Below are 13,841 nucleotides of genomic sequence, written 5' to 3'. Positions count from 1 at the left end.
CTTTCAATAAAAATTTAAAAAAAAAAGAAGTTTCAAATGCGGTCACATCACTATCGCGACAATCTTCAACAATAACAAGACTCGGCAATGATTGCACATTCATGAGTCAGGAGTCAAGGTCAATACTAATGAGACGAGGGGAGCCATTGGTGAAACTACACAAAAGTCAATAATCTGGATGATCACACACGTCTGGAAACGTTGCATTCATTTAAAAGTCACAATCTGGAGAGCAGAATAAATTCATCCATCGTTGGCATTAAGAGCTTTAGATGAGAAGAAGGTTTAGTTATGCAGGCTGATTTGCATACTAGTTTGCCAAGGTGAGCCATGGCAATGCACTTCTCATAGATTGTATAAAAAGCATGCCCCTCCCTGGTTGTTTCTACCAAAACAAGTTGCTGTGTGTGAAAAAATAACGACGGCATTGCTTAAGTTGTAACACAAATTCGAGTAACGCGAACGGTTCCGTGAGGTTGTGGTTAGAATTTGAGCTGAATGCAAACAGATCTTAGTTTAAGATGTTAGCATGCTAACATTAGCTTATTAGCACTAAACACAAAGTACGACCAAGGCTGATGGAAATGTAACCATTCTTCGGGTATTTGACAATAAACCAATGTTCTGGACAAATTCAAAATGGTTCTAGAGGAAAGGTTAAAGCAGAAGTAAATGATTACAATTGATCCTGAGGGGGACCTCAATATCTGTACCAAACGTCATGGCAATCCATCCAATAGTTATTCAGACAATTTACTCAAAACCACAAATTGTAACCTCATGGTGGGGCTAGAGGAAAAGTCTTGAAAAGAAAAGAAACAGATTCCGACATATAATGTATTAAAACCCAACATATACATAATACACAAAACCAAAGGGCTACAAGTGACTCATGAAGATTGGTAGAAAAACATCATTGTCTATATTGAGATCCGCTTTGGATCGTGTGCTCTGTATGTGCTTAACACAGTACACTTCTCACACCGAACCCACGTTGCTTACTGCACTGGATAGATGGAGAATGAAAAGAGGTCATCTGGATGTTCGAGGCGATACTTACTGGGATTCCTCGTGGTCCCGCTGGGCCTGGAGGGCCTGCCGCTCCCTGGCAATGAAAACAACAATCAGTGCAGAAGGTCAACCGTTGCATGTATTTAACTATACCAGCCATAGCATGGCCTCAGTGTGTGTTTGACTGTGCTGCTTGTGTGTAACTTACCCGCAGCCCTAGTTTTCCATCTTTTCCATCCAACCCTTCAATGCCGGGGGGACCCTTTCATTGCAAACACAGACAAAGAGTGTAAAAGATGAAACACTAAATATTATACAGTTCATGAAGATGTTGGAATTGGTCAAACGTGGACAATATACAATAATACAACATGCATATATACCATCAGTCCAGGGGAGCCTGGTGAGCCTGAGGGCCCGGTTGGTCCCTGAGATCCATGAGCTCCATCATTGCCCTTTGAAAGCAGCGATATTTAGTACACCAATCATCACGATCAGAAAACAATCAGCTCAATGTGTGATTTGTACTCACTTTTTCACCTTTCAGCCCAGAGACCCCTTCCCTTCCAGTTTTCCCGGCAATACCGGGCGCACCCTGAAAATACACACAGGAACAAAGAAAGTCACCACAACGACCCCACAAGGCAAAGATGTTCCATTGAGGAGTCAAAACGTTCACATACTGGTGGTCCCGGGAAACCTGGCTGTCCTTGGAAACCCTTGAAATAAAAAAAAAAGAGCAACATAAGAATGTGGATTTTGGTTCTAAAAAGGTTAAAATTTTCGATTATCTTTATGTTTATGTTATACACACCTGATCCGCTTTGGCACCAACAGGCCCAGCTGGTCCCGTGTCTCCTTTAATGCCCTGCAGACACAGATTGGCTGGAATTATTCTCAGTTTTTAAAGTTTGTGGTGATAAATGAGGAAAGCCAGGCTTTAAATATTGCTGGCAAAAAAAATTGTAGGACGAAACGCTAACCGGGGAGCCAGCCTGTCCTTGGTACCCAGGGTTACCAGGAGCACCCTGCAGAGGGGGAAGGACATGTTAGCTGGTAATATGCAATATTAACTGCACAACACATTGATAGTGGGATGGCTTACCGATTCCCCTTTCTGACCACTGCTTCCTGGGCTCCCACGTTCGCTCTTCAGTCCCTTACAAATACAAATGGAGAGTTAATCAATGTAGCCACCTGTCCATCTACTAACCTTTCAGACTGCGGTCAACCTCTCATACTTCCTTCTTAATGAGGAAGGTGAGAGGATAACTTACAGGAAGTCCAGGCGGTCCCATGGCTCCTGGATAGCCGGACATCCCCGAAGGGCCCTGAGGTCAAGATCATGCACTCAATCAAACCTCGAAATGAATTATTTCTCTGCTACGATTGTAGGGAAAGTGATTGGCAGAGATGCGTACCTGCTCGCCCTTAGTTCCTGGGAGGCCAGGTGACCCTGCCTCGCCGTTCTGACCCTGAGAATGAGGAATAATTAGAAAACGAAGGAGACGATGCGATACGTACCTGGTGCCCTGGTGACAAGGCAAGTCAATATCAAAGAGAAAGCGGCTAACTGGCCCGTGCCCTCTCCTATTGGGACTGACTACATTTGATTTTGTCCTCTGCTCTACACCTCCATCAGGCTTCAGGGTAGTGATGCAGGTCTGTGACGGTGAGCCTGAACATCGCCTGCTCAATGTCGCTTCCCTCCCCTATTTATCCCTTCCTCCCTTGACTGTGCTCTTCCAAATTCATTCAAAGCTGCAGAATTCATGAAGTCATTTATTCCTTCATCTAGCAAACAAAGAGAATATGCAGCATTATGGGGTCAACAACAGATTGTGATCAAACCACAGACAGACTTTACTTCTGTACTGCAAAACACTTCAATTCGACGTGAACATCGAACGTCGTTTTGAGATACACATGAATATGCTCGTGCGAGTGTGATCTGTTGCTTAGCAACAGCCGCTGTAAGCGGAAGACACACGAGTGCTGGAAGAAAAGAAGAAGAAGAGAGAAGTCTTTCTTTGATGAGTGAATGAAAGAATATCAGTGAAAGCTGCTGTTAAGCTAACTGTGTATTAATACGAGTTACTCCTTTAGAACGCGTGAATAAAACTTCCAGAAATGGTAAGAATGTCACCGTGAAGTATTAGTTATGAGAGTGATTGCTGAGGGTTGTAATTTAGAGAGTAATCAGTGATTGGTTAGACGGAGGAGAAACTCATTCGGAGCTCATCATTGGGAGTAACTTCCTCACCACCGACCATGAGTAATAGATTCATCAGCAGGGTTACACTTCTATACTGAACACTTATAAACAGATAAAAGTGCTACTATGTCGGCAAATGGATTCCACGCAGCGGTCACACAGCTCATCCATTTAACGTCTACAATTACTCAAGTGCCGTTGATTTTTTGGGTGTACATTACTATTTATATCAAATGCTACATGATACGTCTACTTCATTACAAGTCAGGGAAAAATGTTTACTCCACTGCATTTATTTGGGAGCTACAGTTACTTTTCAGATTAAGATTCTACATTCGAAGAAATTAAATCATTCAAATAATATGTAAGATCTTCTAAAATACAAGTCATTCGAGAGAGGGATTTCTGCTTTGTGGTTGAAACATCAGTATTAATTGAATAATGTAATATATCCTTGGTTTGGATTTATTTTGTACAACTTGTACTTTCCCTTTGATGCTATAAGTGCATTGAACTACTTATGTAGGATGTTAAATGAACTATTTTTTACTTGCATTGAAGTATTTTTTTTACATACATTTACTTAATTAAAAGAGAGTAAGGGGGGGGGGGGGAAGAAAGGTTGAAAGTGTGCATTAAGCTTACAGATGAACCAGATGGGCCCTGAGGACCTTGGAAGCCGGGAGGTCCCTGTGGACAGAAAACATTGAAATGAACACCTGAGACAAGAATAACTTAGCAATGGAAATAAAATATACTTAACACATCTTCAAGCAGGTTTGAACTTGTTCCTGACAATTAACGATGACTGGAAACACAGCAAGACAGCTCGTGTGTTAATCAGTGTTTAAGAGGTTCGTGTGTTGGGCCTCATTGTACATCATTTAACTGACACCAGTAGGGGGCTGCAATAAATCATGGAAAGTGGCAAACACAAGCTACTCTCAAGTCACTTCAAATCTTTAACTTTGAGACAACAACCCATCGGTGCTGTACTAAAATAAAAACACGTTTAAAAAAATCAAATCTCTTTCTTCACAGAAGTACTGAAAGGAGGGGATTATGATACATATCATAGTTTTAGTTGACAATGACGTTTCCAGAGTGGGAAGTTGGAAAAAGTTGTCATCAAAGTACTGAGAAACTTAAAAAAAAGTCTGTATATAGATACATCTACACATCAGTGGATGAGAATTTCAGAATAAGAGCCCAGCTTTAAAGCGTTCTAGTCTCAACGATGTGTGTTGAATAACTGTACTCTACTATGAATGATGAATGAGCTCCGTAGGAGTCAGAGTTGAGCTGTCTGGAATGGTTCAATGAGAGAAAGATGTGCTGCTGAATCTCACCAGGTTTCCTGGTGTTCCAGCCTGGCCTCTTTCTCCTGATATACCCTGTAGCAAAGGTAACAAAATAAAACTCTGTAGAGCCATTTTCACGTGGACGAAGACAGACTATGTGTGCATGACAGACTCACTGGCTCTCCTCTTGTTCCTGGTGATCCAGGCATGCCTGGAACTCCAGGCATTCCCGCTCGGTCATCCTATGAGACAAAGACATACATCACGTCTCACGTCTCTGCGTCATTTTGTACGCGTGAAATGATTTGCGCATGTCCTTAGAATATAAAAATGATTTCAACTGACCGCTGGTTGTGTCGCCTGCGCTCTCTGCAGTCTCTCCAAACACTGGAAGCAGACAAGTTATTGGAGTAAGGCCTCACTGCTGACACGATATGCCGGTTGGATAGCTACTCACATCAAGCCATGAAAACTCAAATACTAAATGAGGGATTGGTCATTTTGCATTCATCAAAGCACAACAACAAACAGTGAGAGAAAACCTTTAAGTGGCATTTCATATGATTCCGGATCAACAAAAAAAAAAAAACTCCTGGTCCCGCCAAGTCTTACCTTGTCACAGCTGTCCAGGGGGGTTACACCGGGCTTGCCCTGGTCTCCTTTTTCTCCCTTTGCACCAGCTGTGCCTTGCACCCCTGGGAATCCTTTGAAGCAGTCCCCTTCTTTACAGCCCTCCTGTGTTGTAAAACACACACACACAGCATATATAAATATGTATATACTGTATACACAAACACACTAATCAAGAGTTTTCATGCAAAACACAAACGGCAAAAGCAAAGATATAAAGGAAAAGGAAACAATAAAACACCCAGTCCCCATAATGCAGTGTCACACATGAACTTACATCACCCTCTCCTCCAGCAGAGTCTTGAGGCAGCTGGTGTGGTCCAATGCGTCTCTAGAGAAGGGGCCGGGAAACAAAAATAGAATTAAAATGTACTTTATGTCATCATATACAATCGTTAGGGGGAAACCCTAATGATGAAAATCATCCGTTTTCTTCCACATTCGATAAACCCAAACAAAGTTCACCAATGTTTCTCTCCAAATACAGTTCGAGGACAGCGTGACAATAAAAGTATGTAACGACGCTTCTTCCCAATTTGATGCATCTCATTGTATCTGTCATTTACACAGAGACAGATCTTTAGTTGTTTACGGCTCAACATGATGAAAACACTCCTCTGGTGCCAGTTAAACGCTGCATGCTAATTCTAAACCACGATAAGTTTGGGCATTCAGATAGAAGAAGAGGCAGAATACACAATACAATTGCAATTTGCTGAGTCCGTCAAAATTACACAAGATGCTTCACCAAACTGGTAATTAAAAAGTTTTTAAAAAACGGTACAAAGCATCACAACCTTTCCAAACAACACGTCTGTGTAGGACCATCTCCTTCAGCGCAATAGAAAATAAGTGAGATTACAGAATTGAAAATATTGAACCCTTCATCCAAGAGTCTTATTCAAGTTTTCTGTAAAAAAACGAATTAATTTTCTGCACCACACATGCAAACTCTGTTTATGGCTCGATGTACAAAGCTGAGTTTTCAACAAAAGCTTTTGCATGATTTGCTGGCCCCCCCCAAAAAACCTCCATGAAACCTTGGAATTCAGCAGTGTTTACACAACATGCTGTACTTGATTATATTATATTATTATATTAGAACGAGACAGATATATCACAAATATGAACTGATATACAAAACCATAGCAGATATACACAAGAAAAATAAAACATCAGCACCCATTTCAACGAATGGCTGTAATTAAAGTCTATCGAGACCTCAAGTCTGCAACTGAAAGGTTTTAAATGTAAAGAGCAGAACGGACCCACACCAGTGGCTCTGGCCACACATATTGTACTTACACATATTTACAAACACACATGCTGAAAATGTGCACGAGAACATGAAAGACAAATGCCACAATGGAGTTACGCCGCCTATTTATGAGTTGTGAAATGGAACTTCTCACTCCACAAGCCCAATCACATTCGCAGTGGAAGGCGGTCTTGCTCCCTATCAGAGCAGTGGGACCTTTTCCACCGAGAGGGCCTGTCAATACCACCTGGCCGGGGTTTCAAAGTCATTACAAACCCATTTCACATTGTTCAAACTGGAGCCATTAGCTATAGAAAAGCTGTTCTATGCCGCGAGCTATTGGCTGTTTTTACGGGACACGCGGCTTTGTGCAGAAACAGACCTGCTCAAACCGAAGGCTCTCTATAATTATGTGTCACTGTGCAATGTTCACGGCTGACACACTGAAAGGGGATCTGCAAATTGCTTACTTTGTGATTTTTCCCGAGCAACGTACTGTTATGTTTCAGAGACGAAGCAGTTTGAGGCTTTTTGAGAATTATGCTGCTACTTCGAGTAACACCTGCAGGTAATACCTGCAGAGCCATGGACGAATAAGAGACGTCGAGGGGATTATCTACCAAGATTAAGGCCACACTAAGTGTTTGTATATGTCTGTAGTCAGTTCAACAGCTGTTGCTTGTAATGCAATCAACACGAAGTTTCTCTACAATCAGTCTTAAATATTTTCCAGAGTGGTTTACTGATTGTGGTTCCCTTTCCTCCCATTACACCATTACTTTAATTCCTGTGATGAAGGCGAAGTTCCCCTCGAGTGCTGACGCGAGATCAGCACTGATGTTTCTTTCGTGAAATTAAGCCATCGGCAGACTTGAAAGAAACAAAACCGACACCTGTCCTTGCACTTACTTCAAGTAAACTGGCTGTGTACCGCAAGAACACGCGAAACCTTCTGAAGTCTCAAAGTGATCTGAGGCCAGATGCACAAAAGGCTAAAACTCGGAATATGCGTACGTAGTGTTTGCTAAATGCCTGCATGTTTCATGTAATAAATCTCAGACACGATGATATATGCAGGTACCTTATATATACAGATATCAACATACCCCTTTTTAATGTTGTGCGACATCAATCCATCTTTGCTCCGTCCTTACTCTGGCTAGCATCCTTTAACAGTGCAACGGCAGCACACACTCAATGTTCATGATTTCTATTATGAATCTATTCCCCTTCAATAATGACACAATAAAATCCCGATGAAAAACAAAAGGTGTTAACACATACCCAAATATAATAACTGTTATGACCTGAACTACAGTAGTTTTACATTATGGAGTCAAAGTTGTCCTCAGTGTTACAAATAATAACCTTGTATTACTTACTTAGTTTCCTCAACTGAATCATTTGTATGTTTAAAAAAAGTTTTCAGATCAAATAAATGGAAGAATGGGACCTTTTAAAAAAGAATATAGATGTAAATACCACCTCCTGACACATTCATTTTTTCTGGGGGCATTTGCATCATTTGTACATAAGGCCCCAGATCTTAAATCAGTCGATAAGAGCCACCTCTCCTCCTATTTCTCTCATTTTACTTACGATTAATCCAGGCAAACCCGGTTTCCCCTGTATCCCGTCGTTTCCAGGGATACCCTGAAAGAAGGAACTGAGGTTGAACTGGTTTGTCGCCAATCGAATGCTGGCCACTCCCATCGCCACCAAAGGCCAAGGCAGAGTCAAAGGGGTCATGGTCAAAATGATCAAACCTGTTCCTTTCTTTGACATGTCTTAGGAAACGTAGCGCGATTTTTGCATTCAGCCATTGTTACAAATGTACCCATGTTAAAGACATGACCACCTTCCACCACCACTTTTGATGCCTTTCCTACACCTTTAACTGTCGCAACACATAGTAACACCTTATTTGAAGGTCTGCTCAAGTTACAAACTCTAGAAATTAGTAAAAAACTGGTTCTTTAAATTTGTTTTACATTTATATTTAAGACCTTCAAATAACTGTTCATGTCTTGACGGATATTCCCAAAGCTTGCTCCGTTGCTTCCCACATGGGTTAAAGCTTTAAGCACTGGACAGGTTAGTGCATTTATCCTTTTTTAATTTGGATGATCAAAGCCGTTTTTTAAACCAAGCTATTACACACATTCAGTATATAATGTTGCTCCATTTCCGACATGCATATTATTAACTTTATTGTCCCATCAAGTTGCAAAGCATGTCAAAGCATTGCCTTTCATAAGTAACCCAAGTTGCCCAAGCTGAAATCATAAGTAGCTTGTAGTTTACTGCACGCTGATGGAGCAGCTGCACTGACTTTAGGGGAGAGAGACGCCCTTACCATCCTACCGTCCATTTGTCTTACCTGTAGTCCTTCTGTTCCAATAACACCTTCAGGCCCAGGTTGGCCAGGAGGGCCAGGAAGTCCTGGTGGGCCCTAGAGCACAAAGACATGGCCACAAATGACACACACATTCATATTCAACAACAAATGAAGAATTGTGTGAACAAACTTTGCAAGGTAACAACACGCTAGCTTGCAAACAAAGCCCAAGTTATCGGACAGGACTGCTCGGTTGACAGATCAGACCTGAGGCCCGGGCTGCCATGTGTTTATTGGAGTTCCTGGAGCTCCCTGGAAGGAAAAAAGTAGTCTAAATCACAGCAGCACTGGTGCTTGAAAAATGTACAGAAAGTGCACAGTGTGAAGTTTAGAATAATACAACAAATATCAAAGCGCAGAATGATGCAGAGGGAAAATAACTGATCTTGAACGTGCGTTTTTCTCAATATGGAAACGTCAATACTATGGAGTCATGATACAAATCGATTGTGTATTCAAACTCAACAACAACCACAACAAAGGCAACACGTCTCCAGATTAAAGTAATTGTACATCTCTATTTGTTTATTTCAGTGTGTGTGTGTGTGTGTGTGTGTGTGTGTGTACTCACAGGTCCGCCTATGCCTGTGTGCACAGGTATTATGCAGTTGCACTCTCCTGGTTCACCCTGAAATATACATTAGAAAAAGACTCATAAAACAGCTAAAGTGAAACTCTTTGCAAAATGTTGAGCACATGCTCCCAAACAGAGTCTTCATTCAACAATGAGACTCCGGTCAGTGTACGAATAAGTCAGAACCCTTTGAGCTTCCAGGACTCTTCTGTGCAGTTTTCCTTAATCTTGCATCACAAAGACATTGAAAACTGCAGGGGGCGAAATTCTATGTACGTACTGTTGCCTTACATCACACTACAAACCTTCATGTAGTGTAAGAATACAATAAATGTATGGTATTATAAAGCAAAGAAAGGTGCATTTCACCTGACAGCTGCAAAATGAAGAGCCAATGAGCCATTTCTGCATTGTTCTACTGTATTTTATTTCTTACACTGTTCTTAATTGCTGTTAAATCTCCTTTTCTTTTGCCTTATGTTTTGATGCTTTTCATGGTTTTAAAAGGACTGCACAATATGTCGCCATTTCCTCCGGGACCGAGTTCGTGCAAGGCGTACACTATAAAACGCAGATCGGCAGAGATCTTTTCCAGACGTGGTTTGTGTGCGAGTAATTGCAGAATTGCGGCAGTGTATGGTTGATTGCGTGCAGCGTAATGTCTCAGGGAGACATCGATTGTTGTTTCAATGTATGTTTTAAATCTCCTTTACTTTTGCCTTCATGCTTTGAATGGTTTCATGTGAGGCACTTTGAATTACCTTGTTGTTGAAATGTGCTATACAAATAAACTTGCCTTGCCTTGCTCTATCTGTGGCTCGAGGGAGGTGTGTGCACGTGTGTGTGAGAGCGTGTGAGATGAGGCGAACCATCTCTTGTGATTACCATCTGTTCTACCCCCTTATATTCAAACCCCTCCAGATCCCTTCAGCCAAACAAAACGGTAGACTTACCTTGTCCCCCGTAGCGCCATCCAGTCCCTGCAAGAGAAGGAGACAGCACACACACACGAGCACTTAGTTACTCTTGCTTTGTTGTTCCAGAAGAAGGCTCACGGGGCAGTGAGCTGAGTGTAGATCAGGGGACAGAGGATGAGATGGAAGCAGACATTGCCTCTGTTGTGGATCGAGGCAGACATCCTTGGTTACAAATGACGCCTAAATCAAGGACAATTCCCAAAGAAGCTCAAAGAAAATTAAAAAAAAAAACACTGAACAGACGCTAACACTGATGCAAAAAAGTTTTCTACTCAGATAAAATAAAGAAAAAACATCTCTTCTAATTGTTGATGCATATGTACAAAAGCATGCAACTGAAAAGGAATAAGACAACTTACAGGTCTGCCGTCAGCCCCTGGCAATCCGTTAGATCCAGGGATTGCATCTCTACCCTGGGTGGAAAAGTAAATATGAAACAGTGTTTGACAATACAACAAGCATGACATTATATGCCCATATGAATATGCAAAAGGTGTGTTGATGTCGTACCGGGGGACCTGTTATTCCAACGCCCTCAGGCCCACGCGGTCCTGGAGGCCCAGCTTCTCCTTTGGAGCCCTATAAAGAGAAAACTCAGTATCTCATGGTTTCATTGTCGCAAAGAAAAAACGAGGTATTTGATTGCATATTGCAACAATAAGTTGGGCTTCCACCTCTCTATTTTATACTACCTTGTCCCCTCCAGGGCCAACAGGTCCAGTTAATCCTCTGGCTCCAGAAGGTCCCTGTACAAAACACACGCATATTAAACCAAAATATGAAATGTAGTGTAGAAAAGTTGGACTTGAGAAATATGAGATGAACTTACTACAAGTCCTGGGAGCCCTCTTGGTCCCTCTTCACCCTATGAGACAAATCAAAAAGATAAAACATAAAAAAGGCAGGAGGTTCAGGTGGTCTGAGGCAGCTCGGTCTCATTAGGTCGTCAAATACAGACACTTTGTCACGCGCGTCTGCGTCTTACACAAAAGCACAAGGTGCCCTTTAGCATCTGTATAAGTTAACTTATGTAACTAGTAAGTTACAAAAGTAGTACTATGTAAGTAGTAGGGAAGGACCAGTCAAAAGAGGATTAAAGATTCCACAATGAATCAAATGATTTCAGAGAGAACAGCCCAGGGTTATCTTTAGATAGTTATTTACAACCTCATGAATGTATTTTTAGTTCTAAGAGAAAATAAAGCACCACTATCTTGGATATGGTGTTCATTACTGAGATCACAGCAGGACCACATCCACCTTGGAGCTGCGAGTGTACTTTGTACGACAGAGCTTCATCCGCGGTCGACATAAAACTCCAGATGTGAACACATCAGTCTTACTTGTGGTCCTGGAAGGCCAACTCCTGCAACTCCAACTGCTCCCTACAGGGGGCACAAGACAACACAGATTAGAATAATGTGATGCATGATTGGACACAATCCTCCGCATGTATTTATAGACATGACAATACAATAAATAGACATTCACACCTTGCTTCCTTTGGGACCAGAAGGCCCCTGCACACCTGGTAAACCTGGTTTTCCCTAAATAGAAAACATGTCAGATTATAATCAACAATCGTTCGAGCACAGAAAGCCAGAAGTACATCCACACAAGCATATCTGTATATAAAATACACAATATCTATATTATGAATAAATGAATAAACAACTCCCGAACATTTCTGCCAGGCTTCCCTTCCACTGTGGGACCAGGGTCTCCTCTCTCTCCTTTGGGGCCTTGCACGGCTACACCATCAGCCACTGCAGAGCCTGTAGAAGGACAGCTGGTGCAAGCGTCGCCCTGAGAAAACACAACAAATCCAAGGATGGAGAGATAAAAGATACATTCATTCAAAGTCAAAACAGACCCAAATACCTGTGGATCTCCATCGTATGCTATGCAGAAAACATGGCCGCTACTTTTTATACTGAAAGTCATTTACAATTGATGCTATGTTAGTTATAAAATCAGTCACCAGATGCAACTGAGGCGCAGCAAAGTTGATCTGACTTAAGAGTTCAGGTACTCTGTACCTTCGCTCCCCTCAAGCCCGTTAGTCCGTCCCGACCCGGCTCTCCAGGCAGTCCTGGGGCTCCGGAAGCTCCGTCGAGTCCTTTATCTCCTCGATCGCCTTCTTCACCCTAGTTATATTGAAATATGATTTCATAAGAGGGCCCAACAGTCAACTCTACAGCTCTCACAATGATTACATCAAAGATACCATGTAGAGTGTTTGACCACTACAGTCGTGGTGCTATCGAGAAACGTTTTTTACAGTGAGACCTTGTTTTATTGTGCTTTTTTTTAAATTTTTATTCTTATTCGTCACATAATATCCCACTGATCAAGAGTTGTGGAAGTAATGTGCTAGCAAGTAAACCATTAAAATACTTTTGTTTTGTTACATGTAAGAAACTTACCTTTTCTCCTTTTGCACCAACAAGACCTGTTGAGCCCTGTGTAAGCAAATAGAAGGTGATGTTCAAATGCACGCAGATATACGATACACATGCAAAAGTGTCGTCATCTGAAGGTATCGTGCAAGCCTTTATCCATTCAGATGAAAATAATTGTTGAAATAAAGCGAACCGCAGAGGCACATGCCATGTAATTGGGAGGTATGAGAGAAGCAGACAGAGATTAATTTCACTCAAGAACAATTCTGCGGTGAGAGGAGACTCCCTGCATGTCCTATTTGTACAATAACTTTGTTGGTTGATTCGCACTGCGGGGGGGGGGGGGGGGGGGGATAGGATAACAAGAAGCTGGTTTTGTGGAATTGATATGACCAAGTGTCTCATTAATTCAGATTAAAAACAGATCATTCTGTTTGTGGTGGTGTCTGCAAGACTTCTACAGCTGAATTGAACTGTTAAAGGATTCCATCAAATCATGTTTTGGATCCACACTGCAATACTGTTCTGTGTTCATTCAGTCAAGTTGCTTTGTTTCGTTCCGTTTGTAAAAGAGCAAACACACAGCCATGAAGATAATACACAATAAAACGCAAAATAACACAATATGCAATAACATTAAAGCAAAAATAAAACAAATGGCAGCAATATATACAGCAATATATACAGTAATATATGCAGCAGGGAATAAAGTGTCCCTTTTTTTGTTCTGGGCTTTAGGAGCGGAGAGAGCATCACTCATCTGACTATTGAAGGAGGGACCAGGAAAGTCTTGAGAGGCCCTGGCCTTTTCTCATCCGACTCTTCATCCTGTGCGTTTCTCTTCGTGTTATCCAGATCTAGAGCTGTCGTACCTGTTTGCCATCAGCTCCGAGTCCTGGAGGTCCGGGTGGACCTGGAAGGCCTGGTTCGCCCACTCTTGCTCCATCAGGCAGTCTGATGCCCGCTGGTCCACCGCCCACCTCGGCCGGCTGGCATTGACCACACTCACCCTGTCAAAGGGCAGGGAGTCCGCAGGGTTAGTTTGCATGACAACGAAGCTAAAGAGTGCAAAATG

At 42.0% G+C, this 13,841-nt stretch overlaps 1 protein-coding gene across 1 annotated transcript in view; it reads right to left on the bottom strand.

Moving 5' to 3' along the window:
• col16a1 (collagen, type XVI, alpha 1) overlaps positions 1-13,841 on the bottom strand; it is a 51,347-nt gene that overhangs the window by 7,067 nt on the left and 30,439 nt on the right. The window contains exons 28-57 of the mRNA XM_079288408.1: positions 13,639-13,776; positions 12,791-12,826; positions 12,404-12,511; positions 12,048-12,170; positions 11,858-11,911; positions 11,708-11,749; positions 11,194-11,229; positions 11,057-11,110; positions 10,875-10,943; positions 10,724-10,777; positions 10,341-10,367; positions 9,385-9,441; positions 9,021-9,065; positions 8,796-8,867; positions 5,435-5,488; positions 5,140-5,262; positions 4,873-4,914; positions 4,704-4,769; positions 4,576-4,620; positions 3,872-3,916; positions 2,433-2,486; positions 2,289-2,342; positions 2,117-2,170; positions 1,995-2,039; positions 1,826-1,879; positions 1,695-1,730; positions 1,544-1,606; positions 1,395-1,466; positions 1,220-1,273; positions 1,061-1,105 (exon numbers count right to left, since the gene is read on the bottom strand). Coding sequence (XP_079144534.1) covers positions 1,061-1,105; positions 1,220-1,273; positions 1,395-1,466; positions 1,544-1,606; positions 1,695-1,730; positions 1,826-1,879; positions 1,995-2,039; positions 2,117-2,170; positions 2,289-2,342; positions 2,433-2,486; positions 3,872-3,916; positions 4,576-4,620; positions 4,704-4,769; positions 4,873-4,914; positions 5,140-5,262; positions 5,435-5,488; positions 8,796-8,867; positions 9,021-9,065; positions 9,385-9,441; positions 10,341-10,367; positions 10,724-10,777; positions 10,875-10,943; positions 11,057-11,110; positions 11,194-11,229; positions 11,708-11,749; positions 11,858-11,911; positions 12,048-12,170; positions 12,404-12,511; positions 12,791-12,826; positions 13,639-13,776 — 1,821 coding nt within the window. The remainder of the gene's footprint in view (positions 1-1,060; positions 1,106-1,219; positions 1,274-1,394; positions 1,467-1,543; positions 1,607-1,694; positions 1,731-1,825; positions 1,880-1,994; positions 2,040-2,116; positions 2,171-2,288; positions 2,343-2,432; positions 2,487-3,871; positions 3,917-4,575; positions 4,621-4,703; positions 4,770-4,872; positions 4,915-5,139; positions 5,263-5,434; positions 5,489-8,795; positions 8,868-9,020; positions 9,066-9,384; positions 9,442-10,340; positions 10,368-10,723; positions 10,778-10,874; positions 10,944-11,056; positions 11,111-11,193; positions 11,230-11,707; positions 11,750-11,857; positions 11,912-12,047; positions 12,171-12,403; positions 12,512-12,790; positions 12,827-13,638; positions 13,777-13,841) is intronic.

This window comes from Melanostigma gelatinosum, assembly GCF_949748355.1.
Source record: "Melanostigma gelatinosum genome assembly, chromosome: 17".
Lineage (NCBI taxonomy): Eukaryota > Metazoa > Chordata > Actinopteri > Perciformes > Zoarcidae > Melanostigma > Melanostigma gelatinosum.
This window is presented reverse-complemented; position numbering and strand designations above follow the sequence as displayed.